At 42.6% G+C, this 15501-nt stretch overlaps 1 protein-coding gene across 14 annotated transcripts in view; it reads left to right on the top strand.

Moving 5' to 3' along the window:
- Positions 1 to 15501, top strand: part of KIAA0232 (KIAA0232 ortholog) — an 81664-nt gene that overhangs the window by 51977 nt on the left and 14186 nt on the right. For 7 of the 14 annotated variants that reach the window (XM_084850796.1, XM_084850794.1, XM_084850790.1 and 4 more), the window contains 3 exons: positions 972 to 1056; positions 3198 to 6459; positions 10140 to 10248. In XM_084850796.1, the coding sequence (XP_084706922.1) occupies positions 972 to 1056; positions 3198 to 6459; positions 10140 to 10248 (3456 nt within the window). Of the gene's footprint in view, positions 1 to 971; positions 1057 to 3197; positions 6460 to 7893; positions 8088 to 10139; positions 10249 to 15501 lie in introns of all 14 variants that reach the window. The other 7 variants (XM_084850800.1, XM_084850798.1, XM_084850789.1 and 4 more) reach the window with 2 other exon arrangements.

Here is a 15501-nt window from a genome sequence, read left to right as displayed (position 1 = left end):
CAGAGGTGACCCCCTATCCAGTGCAGGGCGGGCGGAGCACGGAGGGGATCTGCGCTCCAGCTGCCGTGCATTGCCATCTAGACAGCCAATTTCAGCTGTCTAGCCAGAGTGGACCGGGGTGGGGGGGAGGCCAGACAGTGCATAGGAAGCATTGTAAAGTGGTTTGCACCACCCCCAGGAATGCCGCCTTTTGCCCTGCTCTGTGCTGCTCTTCTGAGTGAGGAGCCTGGGGACGATCTGCGCTGCCTATGAGGCGGAGGGGGTGGGGAGGCGGTTTTCTGGGAACCAACCTTGGAGCACGGGCTCCAAGGTCAGATCCTGGAAACCAACCAATCCTATGGCCGTCTAGCTGTTCTCTAGTGGCCATAGGGTTGTGCCCTAAGTGAAGTATTGTATTTACAATTGTGGGATTGATATGAGAGAAAAGCTATGTCATCACAAGGTTCATCCCTTGGCTCCAGGAGATGTTACGTTGTATCTCACCGGTGTCATCTACTGGGTGATGGGTGATCTCATACTTTTTTAACTACCTGAACTCTGCATTTTGTTCAGTTCCCAAAACATAAATGCTTCAGTGTACCGACCTACCAAACAGACAAGATGCACATTTTTTTCTATATGTAACTATTGGCTCTTGCCTCTGGAAAGTCTGAGCAGATGATTTTGCTCACCCTTGAAATCTGTTAATTTCATAATTGCCACCCCCCACACACACACACACACGTCTCCAAACAGATAGAATACTACATTGCAAAAAGAATGTGGGTTACTTGACCAAAATAAATCCAGTATATTTTAATGGTTACATGAACCTACAAGTGTGCTTAATTACAGAATGACACTAGTAAAATGTGGAGTTATATTATTGTAAAAATAATTTTTAGTAGGATGTATGTTTCTCTTTGTAATAAAATATTTGAAATGAAAAGTCTGAGATCACGTTTTCCGTTTGACTATCTTATTTTTTTTAGCAGAGGAGAAGATCCACAAAAAGCTTGAGGGCTCTTTGCCTCCTGAAGTTGATTTATCTCTTGCAGCAAAGGATCAAGTGGAAATGTAGGTTTCCCTTTAAAAAAAATCTTATGTATGTGCAGATGTAAGTATAAGTGCTATTTTGAATAGGCACTTGAATATTGTGACTGGACTTGAAATAAGAATTTGAATTTTGAATTAAAATGTTTCCTTCTGCAAATGAATTATCGGGCCAGTTCACGTGATCAAACAGCCCACTGGGGCTTATTTGAGCCACAGTGGGCTGTGGTGTGTGTAGCCGGCCCTTTTGAATATTCATCGCCCAGTCACAGCTTGTCATGTCATGCAAACCAGGGAGTAGGGGTTGTGCGAGGATTAAACAACCCTCGCATAACCCAACAACAGACCATGGGTTATGTGCGGGTTGTTTAACCCTCGCACAATCCCACTGCCCAGGTTCATACGACATGATGAGCCATGGCCAGGCATTTAAGATTCAAATCCCGCCCAGCACGCACTGCAGCCCACTGCGGCTGAAAAGCCACAGTAGGTTGTTTCGATCATGCAAACTGGGTCACTTTGTTAAAATCTAATTTTATTTTGTACCTAAAAGAAAAAAAATCGTCATTGCACTAAGCATGGCAAGTTACAAGGACATTTAGTACTACATAACCCCATCCTTTTTCTTTTAGCAAAGGGCACACACTATTGATTTTCATCCAAAAGTAACATTTTCAAGTTATAGTTGTTGTTCAGTAAGGCTTCCCCAGGATGCAGTTTGCCATTAGTTCTACCAAACAAGGTACTGAGGCTGAGAAGACCAGGCAGGGACACATTATTCCTCAACTTAACTACATTGCTTCATACAGGAGATGTTTTTGTCATGCCCAAAACAATACATTCGGTTGCACCTTTTCAGTTTTTCATATGTTGTGCAGTATAGTGTTGGATGGAAACCTTCCACTCCAGTCTGACTTGAATGAATCAAGGCAAACCAAATTACCTAAGCTGATGTCTCTCAGGATTAATTACAAATGAACCTGGATTCTGTGCCCCTTTGTGTGACCTGGTTTGCACAATCACTGCAACCCACCATGGCTTATTAGTCACAGCAGGTTGGGGTGTCTGTGGGTGGCAGGTTGACAATCCAAGCCCCTGCTGCAGCATCTCGTTACATGCAAACCTGGTGAGCGTGGGCTGTTGGGGTGTTTGACAAGCCACCCAGAATCCATGGGCTGTTTTAGGGTTGCAGCTGGCTTGTCAGGTGTTTTAGGGTTTCAGGTGGCCCCAGCAACACCCTCACCAGGTTCACATGTAACGAGAAGGTACAGTGCGCCGCTGCCACACCCCGAATATTCATAATGGCTGCTGCTGCAATAAGAAGTCCTGCTTTAGTGAAATTCATCCATGGTGGCTTCTTGTTATGTGTGAACTGGGCCTGTGCCTGATGATAACATTGGGCATACAAGGGCTCTAGAAGTTTCCCTGTGCCCTTCATGATGTAGATGGGACTCTTCCTGCTGCCCCCCCCCTTTGTGCTACTTTTCAGAGGTGGCAGAAAGATCCCATCCATTCTTGCAGGGAGACTTTGGACACACCTGTACATGTACAGTGCATCCAAAATAACTGGGTATCATGAGTCATAGATCCTATGACGCCCAGTCCCCTCAAATACACCCCACTTGTATGGGACTGTTTGAGAGAATTCAGTGCCCCTTCAGTCCAAATGGAACCCTTTAGGGCTACTTTCATGCCTGGGTGTGGCCCTAAGGAAGTGTGTCTGAGCGTAGAAGCCTCAGAATATACTGTGTGCCCCCGGAGGCATCTAAAGATGTAGAGGAGGCATGGATTATCTGATCCATGTCACAGGAGCATGACAAGCTTGAAGGTCTCTAGACGCCAATTGTGCCCCTTAATGTCACCAGCCATATGCCAGAGCCTGGTGGTTCTTCTTGGACTTTTGGCCCCTGGCCACTCTCACCTGAGCTATGAAATGGGGAAAAACCCTCCCTCTGGCGCTCTGCCCCATAAAAGGTTGCACATAATCCACTTATTTTCAGAGTTTGGCGCTAATTCTAGTGCAGTATGAAAGCTCTGTCGTCCTCTAAAACAGAGGTAGGATGCACAAAATGAGGGAAATATAAATGCACTTGGCAAAACTGGTATGTTGCTTGCTCTTTGTTAAATGGGCTGTACGTACTGAATTGTTGTCCTTTCCCCCACAGGTATTATGAAGCATTTCCACCTCTTTCCAAGAAACCAGTTTGCCTGCAAGAAATTATGACTGTATGGAATAAATCCAAAATTTGTTCTTACTCCAGTTCCTCCTCATCTTCTACTGTCCCAGCAACTAGCACAGATACATCGTCTCCAAAGGACTGCATTAGTGAAAGTGAAGTATCCAAAGAGCGAAATAGTAACAAAGTACCTGCCACTGTACATGAGAGAGCCACACAGAAAAAGGATAAAGATGAAAAAGAGAACAAGTTTGGGAATAGCAGTTTTGAAGAGAAACCTGCTTTATACAAAAAGCAAGTCCGACATAAAACCGAGGGAAAGATACGTCCTCGATCCTGGTCTTCTGGCTCCAGTGAAGAAGGTTCAAATTCTAGTGATAATCAAGGTGAATTAAAAGCAGCTACAAAATGTGTTAAAGTAAGGCATAAAACAAGGGAGGTTCGGAGTAAAAAAGGACGGAATGGACAAAGCAGGCACCTGGCAAAAGCTGGTGAGAAAGCGGAAAGAAAAATTCACGGTGGCAGCAGCAGCAGCAATGGATCCATTAAACAACTGTGTAAAAGGGGTAAACGGCCATTAAAAGAAATCAGAAGGAAAGAAGCTGGCAACTATGAGAGAAAAGAGCTCTATTTTGATAACAGAAATGAAAAGGAATATAAGGAAGAGCCCTTATGGTATACTGAGCCAATTACAGAATACTTTGTTCCCCTGAGTAGAAAAAGTAAGCTTGAGACGACATACCGCAACAGGCAAGATGCAACATCCGAGGCTGTAGAAGAATTAGCTGAATCAGTGCAAGGTCTTTGCATTAGCAACAATAATATTAATAAAACATACCTCGCAGCAGGTACTTTCATCGATGGCCATTTTGTGGAAATGCCTGCAGTTCTAAATGAGGACATTGGCCTCACTAGGACCTCAATGTGTTCTCAACCAGAGGACGATACACACTCAGATGGTGTTCATCTGTCAGAACTAACACACTTCTATGAAGTGGATATTGACCAATCCATGTTGGATTCTGGTGCCTCAGGCAAGATGCAAGGAGAGAGTCGGATTTTGAATATGATTCGGCAGAAAAGTAAAGAGGGGACTGATTTTGAGGCAGAATGTTGCATAGTGTTTGATGGCATGGAGTTGCAAGGGGAAAGTGCAATATGGGCGGATTCAGCCACCTCTGGTGCTGAAGGGTGGTTCTTGCAAGACCTTAGTAATTTAGCTCAATTTTGGGAGTGCTGTTCATCTTCTAGCTCTGGCGATGCAGATGGGGAAAGCTTTGGAGGAGATTCTCCTATTAGACTTTCCCCTACCTTAGACAGCACAATGCTTAATTCACACATGCTTGCAGGCAATCAAGAGCTGTTTTCAGATACTAATGAAGGGTCTGGTTTAAATTCTTTTTCAGTGTTTGAAGTGCAATGCAGTAATTCTGTCTTACCATTTCCTTTTGAAAAACTCAGTTTGGGAAGTGAAAATACAGATTGTAGTAGCAATGTTGGTATGTTTGGGAAAACACAGTCTAGATTGTTAATATGGACCAAAAATAGTGCCTTTGATGAAAATGAACACTGTTCTAATCTGTCAACAAGAACTTGTAGTCCATGGTCATACTCTGAAGAAACACGTTCAGACAATGAGACTTTAAATATTCCATTTGAAGAATCCCCTCAATTTAACTCCGATGATGTTAATTATGTAGTTCCCAGAGTATCTTCAAGTTATGTAGATGAAGAAATTGGAGACTTTTTGCAGGAGGAAACCTGCCAGAAACAGACTAGAACTTTAGGAGAAATGCCTACCTTAATTTTTACAAAAAAATCTAAACTAGAATCTATTTGTGGTATTCAGCTAGAGCAAAAAGCTGAAGAAAAAGAATATGAACCTACACATGTGTGTAGTGACAGCAGTCCACATGAAGATGACTATGGCTCAGGGGGTATTAAAGACATCTGGACAAATATGACAGATGGAAATTCTGCAGCAATTATAGAAATAGATGGAATAGAAGAGGAGTTATATTCAGCTGATGTAAATCATTATTGTTGCTGCTTAAGTGATGCCAAGGTAGAAATTCTTCAGGATCCTAACAAAGCAGTGCAAAGATCGGAATATCATCTTTGGGAAGGCCAGAAAGAGAATTTGGAGAAAAGAGCTTTTGCCTCAAACCATTTATCCAAAGTGGATTGTGGAGATTATACTACACCCTCCAAACCATGGGATATTAACCAAGATAAAGAAAGTTCATTTATTCTTGGTGGTGTGTATGGGGAGCTCAAAACATTTAACAGTGATGGAGAGTGGGCAGTGGTGCCACCCAGTCACCCAAAAGGAAACTTACTACAGTGTGCAGCTTCTGATGTAGTTACAATAGCTGGTACAGATGTCTTCATGACACCAGGAAACAGCTTTGCCCCTGGTCACAGACAATTATGGAGACCCTTTGTATCATTTGAACAGAGTGAGCAGTTGAAGTGTGGTGATCACGGATTAAATAGGGGTTTTTCATTTATCTTCCATGAAGACTTGTTAGAAGCTTGTGGTAATTTTCAAGGTGAAGAGTCTGGTCTTGAATATTCATTCTCTTCCTTTGACTTGAATAATCCATTTTCACAAGTTCTTCATGTAGAATGTACATTTGAACCAGAAGGAATTGCATCCTTCAGCCCTTGCTTTAAACCCAAATCTATCCTTTGCTCTGATTCTGATAGGGAAGTTTTTCGTCCTAGAATATGTGGTGCTGGGAGGACACAGTACAGAGCAATACGGATTTCTCCTAGGACTCACTTTCGCCCCATTTCTGCATCTGAACTTTCTCCATGTGGTGGAAGTGAGTCTGACTTTGAATCGGAGAAAGATGAGGGGAATATTACTGCCCCTTCTCAAGCGGAAGTATTTGATGATCCACAAGCAGATCTCAAACCACTGGAAGAGGATGCAGAAAAAGAAGGGCATTATTACGGCAAATCAGAACTTGAGTCTGGGAAGTTCCTTCCTAGATTAAAAAAGTGTGGGATGGAAAAGAGTGCACAGACATCTCTGGATTCCCAGGAAGAATCATCTGGAATATTGCTGGTAGAAAATGAAAACTCTTGCTTAGAGTGTGGTATAAAAGACCTACAAGACTTGATGGCTGTGGAAAATTCTAAATCTAGTTGCAATGTTGTGGAACCACAAGAAGAGGAAGACAAGTTTTGCAGTTGTAAAGATAATGCATATGAAAATCTTGTTTCTTCAGCACAACTGAAAGAGGTATGCTCTTGAGAGATGTATAATGTACTACACTTATTTGTGGTTGAAAGATACAACATGGTTCAGTAAGGTGAAATGTAATTTAATGAATCCATGATGTCATCATGGAAGACATATTTGAAGAATTCAACTTAAACCCAGGTTTTTTTTAAAAAAAAAAAACTGGATTGTTGTGAAACAAGTGGGAGCAAGCAAGCATGCTGGTTCCCAGTGCTCACTCCCACTGCAAATGGGAGGAACAAAATGATCTAGGGAAACTCCCATCAACTCTGGGTTGTCTCCTCCCCCAACAACCCAGAAATCACAGTTTGTACATCACACTTAACAACCCAAGGACAAAGTATCCCTGGGTTGTTTATCCCTAGCAGACTAGCATGCTCGCTTGCTCCCACTTTGTTTACAACAACCCAGGGTTTAAAAAAAAAATACTGGGTTGTTGTCATGTCCAAATCAGGCCAATGTAGTAAAAGGATAAAGGTTGTAATTGTCGTAGTTCACATGTATGTAAACTTAGGGGTACTTAGTGAAGTGCTCCTGGGAGGTAGGGGATAATGGGTTGTATCCAGTGTTAGTCTAACATAAGTCCCATTTATTTCAGTGGGTCTCCTCTAAGTAGGACTAACATTGAATACAAACCAGTGTGTCTTGCAGCCTGCTATCCAGCCCTGTTAAAGCTTCCTTTCCTGTGGCAGTGGCATTGTTGCTCTGTATTAGCCAATTGGAAAATCCTGTGAAGATACATGGAACTGTAGTCTAAAATTCCTCAGTTCTTTTCCTAGGTTTATGGAGAAACTTCGAAGAGCATATAGTGTGGATTCTTCTAAGTTTTCACTGCTGTATCTTTTCCCTCTTAAAAAAAGCAAACAGCTAAGCATGGAATGAGTATACTTTCATACTTAAGTTTTACTAGAATATTCTGAGTTAAGTAATTCAAAATGAAACACTTAAATTTAATATAGAATTATTTGAATCGTTATAAATGTACTGTGGAAGAGTAGAAAACGTTAACCAGTGCATGTTTACATCTTCTAACACGGAGCCCTAAAATGTAAAGCAAGATCCTGGCCCAATTTGGATGGCAGCATTAAAAGGGTATGAAAGGTAAAAGATAGTAGCATGCAGAACATGCCTCTAGTTGTGCCATATCTAGTAACTGAAAGACTGGTTTAAATTCCTGACTCAAAATAGATTTTAAAGTGTAAAGCATTAAGTATTAGCCATGTGTTTTTAAATGGTCCCCTTTATCAATGTTAGTTGAGAATCTTCAGACAAAGCCTGCAGTCCAGAGAGCAGCAAGAAACTACACACATGGTTCCCCCCCCACCCCTCCCCAAACGGCTTACTGTGACCTGGGATCCAGTTCCAGCATCTGTGTTCATCTTGAGGCTGAGCACAAGTACCTCCTCCTGTTTTTTTCTGTATCTTGCAAGGCAGGCTTCTTGGAGCTCCCAGCACTCTGCTTCCTCTGGTCAACTTCTTGACCTTCGCCAAGGCTGCCAAGGTTGGGGAGCAGAATAAAGAAGAGAAAGACGGCACCGTCCTAAACATGGGTTACTCTTGCCTCCTGTGCTTGGAGGCAGGCAGAAGTGGCAGCGGATGCTGCAAGGACTTGCTGGCTTGGAAGAGAGGCAAGGCAGGGCACACTCCATGCCAGGGAAAAGGGCTGCAGTTGTGCAGGACAGTGGGTAGAATATTAAACTTGGAGCTGGAAGATCTCAGTTTAAATCCACATCTGAGCCAGAAAGCTCACTGGGTGACCTGGGGCCAGTCCCCATCTCTCAGCCCAACGTACGTCACAGGGTGGCTGTGTGAATAAAATAGAATGGGGAAGAGAGAATGTCTGCCACCTTGAACTCCTTGGAGGAAAAATCATAATTCTTCTTAAAAAGCAGCCATAGTCTGGGCTTGTTACCGGGCTGTGGAAGAAATGACTGTGGAGCTTGGGCCCTAGAGGTCTTGTTGCATTTCATTTAAGCAGTTGGTTACCTCTTTAATGACCTTTAGTCACCCTGTCTTAGTTAAGTCTGCCATGGTTTTTGGATGCCTCCCCCAAGTCAGGTGTACATTTGACTCCTGTCTTGCTCACCTTATAAACTTGTATGGTTGAAATTGGTGCCAGTGAGTGTGGTTTTGACTCCAAATAGAATAAAGTTATCATGGACTGGGACTGTCTTGTAACTTGTAGAATTCAGATAATCCCTACCCTGTCTCCAACTACATTGGCTGAAAAGACACCAAACCCACGCCTCTTTCCTTGCCGTTATGGTCATCTCTCTTTTCCCTTCAAAATGTCTGGAACAAAGGCTTTTCTTCTCCCAATCTGATGTCACTTGACCCTCATTTCTCATGGACCCCAGAGTACATCAGAAAGCATGTATGTATGTATTTATTTAAAGCAGGGATAGGCAACTTGTGACCCTCCAGATGCTTTGGCCCCAAACTCCCATGATCCCTCACCATTGGCTATGCTGATAAAAGGCTGAATGGAATTGCAGGCCAAAAATCTGGAGGGCCACAAGTTGCCCACCCCTGATTTAAAACATTGTTAGCCCGCTCTTAGCCCCAGAGGTTCCCAGAACTGCTTTTCAGTATCAGCAGTAAGTCCCTACCCTCTGGCTTATAATCTAAAAGACAAGACACACAAGGAAAAAGGATGCGGAGGGAAGAGGAGAAAGAGCAAGTTCAAGCACCATTTCTTAGAATTACAGTTCTTGTGACTAGCTGGGGTGGAAACAGTTTAGGTAGCCTGAGGAAATGACTGCCACTAGATGATGGTTGAGGGAGGGCCAAAGGCACCTGGGCTCTCAGCGGAGGCAGTGAATGGCAAAGCCCTGTTTCTGTTCCCTCCCTCTGTTGTGCAGCCTGATGGAATGGCTCCCACAGCCATTTTTCTCTCACTGTATTTCCTCTAGTTTAAAGAAGTTCAGTTTAACAATCATTTATGTAGACTGTTTAACTTGGCCTCTCATGCAAAACAGACAGTGTTCAAACTGGGCATCTGTCCAACGTTATATTCGCCCCTCTAATTTCTCAACTCCTTCAGGAAAGCTGTATAATTTTGTCTTAAATATTGCTCTGAAAATGAACCTGCAAAGGAAAAGAAAAGCAGCTCATAGATTAATGTAAGAGGGGAAAGCATGGGGCGTCTGTAAGGAGGGCATGTCTTTCAGCTGGTAGGGAGTGATGTGTTTTTGACAAATTAAACATTGGCTATGCATTAGGCTTTTGTGCAATTACAGTCCAGTCAAAGTAGGCATTAACATTTTGTTTCCAGAGAGAGGAAGAGGAGAAAGAGAGATTGAATTTAATATGAAAATATGCAACCACGTGCAAGAACAAGAGACATGCAGTTATAAGACTTTGTTTTTTTCAGGGGAAAACATAGCTAGAATTGCATTCATACACAGTACTGTTGCAAAACTGTGTGGCTGCCATCCTGTGCACCCTACCTAGGAGTAAGCCTCAATTGAACGGATCTCTGAGTAAAAATGCATATGATTGTGCTGCACAAGTTTAACAGGACCAACTGATGTATACAGCCACTCCATGAAAAAGCTTAGTAACCTTTTTACAGCATCACAACCTACTTTAGCTACAGATTACTATATAACTAGAAGTGTAGTGTAGTATGTTGTTGTGTTGTATTTCTTTTAAACTAAATACAGTTATTCTTAAAACAGTTTCCTGAATTGAATAATGATCGTCAGAAGATAAGCTACAATCAAGCAAAGCAGTGCTGGTGGGAGAAAGCTCTTTACACACCACTCTTTCCTGCATCACAGTATGAAGGTAGCAGCATCTTTAACTTCTTTATAAAGGATTGAACACATTACAGTTGAAATAACGATGAATGTACATGACTATGTGCCAAGCTGTACCCACTTAGTAAGCCAGTCATCTTCCAGAAGACTTCCCATGCATCTGTGTCCTATGCTTTCTGATCCTTCACTAGTGTAATAAAACTCAACACTTGACAGGATGATACAGTTGATCAGCTTTCAAAGTTGTTACATGCATACCATGGTAAACTATTACATGACTAATGATCATCCATATTTAATCTTGGCTACCGTCTAACGAGTAATCTGTGTCATCACCACTCCCTCTAATAGCAAACTGAGGTGGTGAGTGCTGATAAGAAAAGGAGCCAAAATGGGGCTACTGAGAAACCAGAGGGAGGTATCAGCATGTTTGGGGGAGCTCTGAGGGTTGTAGACAAGGTCTCTGCTTTGGTGACCAAGCATTAGTTCCTGCTAGCCAGCTGTGAAGTCCAGTCCCACCAAGATAGCGCAACAATATTACATGTATTTATCAACACAAATATTATCTGCACTTTATCAACACTAAAACAAAGGGCTCCCAGAGCAGCCTACAAATATTAATAAGACATTATTAATAAGCCTCAGGCTTACAGTAGAAAACATGACACAAAAGGAAAAGGGGATTGGGAGGGAGGGAGGGGGGAAAAGTAAACCCAGGCACAAGACCTTAGTTACAAAGTTCTTATATCCATATTAGCATAATAGCTTTATTGGGCCAACTCAAAGGTCACCAAAATTGTGCAGGCTTTCGTGTTCTCCAGATCTCTTCATTGGCTAAGATGTTACAAAATACAGGCTGGGGGTAAGGGAAATACGAGAGGGAGAGGGGCTGGCTTGGTGTTGACATCATGATGAAATTAGGGCGCAATCCTGTGTGCGTTCAGACAGAAAAAAGACAGACACCTCCCAGCATTCCTCAGCCAGCATGTCTAAACATGCATAGGGTTGTGCCCGTATATAACTTGGACTTAGAGATTGATGAACACATGACATTTCTATGTTACTTTTAGTCCATGATTTATTCCACAGTTTTTGGCAGTTATTTTCTCTTTCAGATTTTATCATTCTTTTTCACACACACACACACACACACACACACACACACACACACGTATTTATATGTACACTTTTATATAAGCTCAACTATTTAAACAGTTTTCTGGTATAAACATCCAAACTTTGGGAGATGTCTATTTTAGCTAGTAAGATGCCTAGTTTAGTTTTCTCTAAGATGGGTTACTACAACAATGAAGGAAGAATTACCAGTTTTTTAAAATGCTCCTGTAGCATCTTAAAGACCAAACTTTTTTGTAGCGTGACTGCAGTCCTGTGTATACTTACATTGGAGGAACCTCCATTGAACTGACTGGTGCCTGCTTTTGAATGCATTCGTTCAATTTGTAAAACACATCGATCCTTTAACAAAGGGTCTTCAGCCAGCTGAAATGCAACCGTTAGTATTTAATGAGAAATACAAATCATCTTACAAAGAAGTGTTACCAATTAAACTGGTAGCTTATAGCAGGAAGCCCATTAAAGAAAAGGAAAAAACGTTTCATTTATTTTATTCAAAGCATTTTTACCCTGCTTTTCAACCAAGTAAACAAAATTTCCCAGAGCAGTCTATGAATATTAATAAGACATTCCCTGCCATCAGGCTTATAATATAAGACATGAAACAAAAGAAGAAGGGATTGGGAGGGAGGAGGAAAAAAGGAAGCCTAGGCACTAGTTCTTAGTGACAAAGTTCTTATATCCGTATTGGTGTCATACGTTTTATTAGGCCAGCCTAACAATCACAAAAAATATGCAAGCTTTCAAATTCTCCAGATCCAGAAGGCAAGATGTTTTTTTAAAAGCAGGTGATGGGGGTGGGGGGAATAGGAGAGGGAAAAATGCTGACTGGATGTTGGAAGTCATGATGCTGCATCATGGTCAGAGTCCTAAGATGAAATGAGGGAGGCGGGTTTGCAGACAATCAAACTGGGCTCCATCCAGTGTTATGATTTCAGGTTCTTCTAGGTGTTCTGTCTGGCAGGGAGGACAGAAGCACTCTCCCTGCACCTGCTCCCTTTCCAACAGATACATGTGTGAGGCCAGGTTGTTCTCTCACTGTGACGTTCTTCCCAGGGTGCATGGGGTGCTGCCTCCCAGTTGCCCTCGGCTCTCTGAATGATGGATGATTGATTTCACTTTCTTCCTTTCCTCACTCCCTCTTTTATTTCTGTTTCTTTATTTTGTATTGGTATTTAGTCCTTCACAGTTACGAGAAGGGCCTTCAATTCTCTTGTGACTGCAGACCAAAGGAGAATCAAGCTCCCCCCCCCCCCGCATCTTGTTGTTACGCTGGAATCCTTGTTTTCTCTAATTAATTAGCAGAGGTAAAATAAGCATTATCCTGCACAGAGTGACAGGCTTGGCAGGCTTTCTCTGTCTCCACACCTCTTGAGTTTGAGTTAATCTGTCACAAAGAACTTGAAAGCCTTGTTATTGTTCCATTCACTCGCCAGAGAAGGGTGAATCCATCACCATAATTACTTTGGTGAGGGAGTAGCTGGCTGGAATCCTGAGCAGAAGCACTTCCTTTAGGAAGAAGGATGTGCCGTGCTGCGACATCTAGTGCAGGCCTCACTTGTTCCCTCTAATAGTGGACTCTGCCAAAACAGCTCCACTAATAAAAGGGAGGTTTTGGCCATGCTGGATGAATCCCTAGTTATGCAGAGAAGTACACAGCTTCCCCCCCCCCAAAAGGAGACAAAAAAACCCAAAAGAGCCCAGTGAGAACTGAGCATGTTCAGTGCCCCCCAGACTCCACAGGATCTTCTGTATCCATCAGAAAAGAAAAATGGTGGGTGTGGCAGGAGGAGTGAATTAGCCTGCTTTGAGTCCCTGTTAATGTATAGTATTCTGGAGGAGGGCCTAGTTGGTTGCCTGGCTGGCTAGAACCTTGAACAGGAGCAGTCCTGATAGGGGGTGAGGATACGCAGCAACGTGTGATTGCAGGCTCCACATAAATTCTGTTCCTGCAAAGCTCTGTAGCTATACTCCTTTGATGAATTTGGACTTCTATAGTTTTTTCTCTGAGCAAGCGTTAGGGTGGATTTGGGAACAACAATAGGAGAGGGGTGCAGTGGACTATGTTATGTGGAGAGGGAGACAGTATTAAGTGCATGTGCAGTTTCATAGCTGCCTCCGTGTTAGAACGTAGCAGTGACAGGCTCTGCTGTTTCAAGACACCTGTGCCGTTGCTAGCTCTGCCATTGGGCCTGGGTGGCTGTGCTGCTAGAAAAGGCCTCAAGTGTTACAGTATTTAGCAGTATGAGCTGCTTGAATGCTTCAGACCAGAGTGGATGTGACTGAGAACTCCATGTTCCTAGCAGTTCTTTTAAACTGAGGGGCAACCTGCATGTTGCATGTTTTCTTTTTTCTTTACTGTATTTATATAACTGCCCTGTAAGTTTTCTGGGTGGCTCACAAACACAACAGTAAAATACAGTATAAAACAATAAAAACTATTTAAAAACATAATTAAAACACATTTTCCAGAGCGGTAGCCATGTTAGTCTGTTGCAGCAAAAACAACAGGGTCTTGTGGCACCTTAAGGACTAACAAACTTATTCTGGCACAAGCATTTGTAGACACTGGCTGCTTCTTCAAATGCATGATGAATTAATACCTGGGAATTCAGATTTTAGACCCAGTAACGTAAGTTACTTAAAACACCTAGAATAATAAAACAGGTTTCATTTGATGCTAAAAAAAGAACATAAAGATGGTTGCAGCTGGCATATTAGCTAAAACCAAGGGTGTTGTTATAGGAGGGCCCACTTGGGCACAGGCATGGGATCTTGCTTGGGCTGTGCCCCGGATCTTTTGAACTGTCCTAATTGCCATTTTTTTACATTTTCCATTGACTTGCGTTGAAAACCGAAACAGCCATAACTTTTTTAGTTTGTACAATAAATACATGGAAATTGGAGACTTGGTAGCCCCCACAGGGCTGATTGAACCTGCCCAATTTCAGGCAGTGAGGTCCAGTGGCTTTTGTGCTAGTCACAGGTAAAATTTGCTATTTTCAAGAAAATCTGTCAAAGTAAAGAGCCATATTTTTTATGCTTCCACATACATGCATGGAATTTGGGGACCTGGCAGCCCCTATGGAGCTGACTGAACCTGCCAAATTTCAGACAGTTAGGTCCAGTGGCTTTTGGGCTAGCCATGCATAAAGTTTCCTTTTCTCAAAGACTAAAACAAAAAGTAAAAACTGTCAAGCCACACAGGGGATTAGAGATCCTAATCAGAAGGTGTTTAAGGCGACCATTAGGAGGTCACTATCCCTAATCTCTGGTGTAGGGTTGATTTGAGATGGAAAAAACCTCTCTCCCCCTATTTTTCTGCTCTTACATGCCCACTGTTGGGAGCTTGCTTGCAATGAAACTTTGAAGAGGGAGAAGGAAGGGAAGAAAGAGCTCCATGTAAAATACTGGTATTTCAAACAGTATTTGGTTTTACTGCCCCAAACTGGAACCTTTGGCTTCTTCAGAAGTTTAGTAGCTTCAGAACAGTAAAGGATCCAATCAGCCTCCACAAACTTCTTTCTCCCCTCCTCTTTAATTTATCCTAACTAGTTGTAGGATTCAAATTATTCCAAAAGGACAGTTAGGACTATGTGGTGTCACGATTGAGGAACTGCTGGGGCTTTTAAATAGGTTCTACAGTTTTAAAAAAGCTAGAAAAAGCCCTCAGCCACCTCACCTCATAGTTCATTTAAGTACGTGCAATTCTTACAAACCCTCCACAGCCTCCTAAATTCCTCTGAAGTGCTACCTTTCTGAAAGGAGCCACTTGGCTTAGGGAATTCTCTCTACCCCTCACCCCTGCGCACATTTCCAATCACCATTCTTCTTTCCTCCCCTATCCTGTTCTTTCTTTCTCTTCTTTATTCCACCCAAAGCATAAGAATTCTCTTTGGTAGGCAAGAGAAGTTCTGAACTGTATTTGACTTTATACAAACAGACAAGAGGGTTTGTTTTTCTCCTTCTGCTCACTCAAGCCTTTGAGAAAAGTGGGTTCACATGGTTGCAGAGAAACAAATATGGGACTGCTTTGTCTGTCAGTTGCCATTTTCCAGCAATAGGAAGGGCTGTAGCTCAGTGGTAGAGCACAGGTTTGGCATGCAGAAGGTCCCAGGTTCAATCCCCAGCATCTCCTGGTAGGGCT

Source organism: Heloderma suspectum, chromosome 4, assembly GCF_057233095.1.
Source record: "Heloderma suspectum isolate Gila_16-S chromosome 4, 16-S_ref, whole genome shotgun sequence".
NCBI lineage: Eukaryota > Metazoa > Chordata > Lepidosauria > Squamata > Helodermatidae > Heloderma > Heloderma suspectum.
Note: the sequence above shows the minus strand (reverse complement) of the source record. Positions and strands in the feature narration are given on the sequence as shown.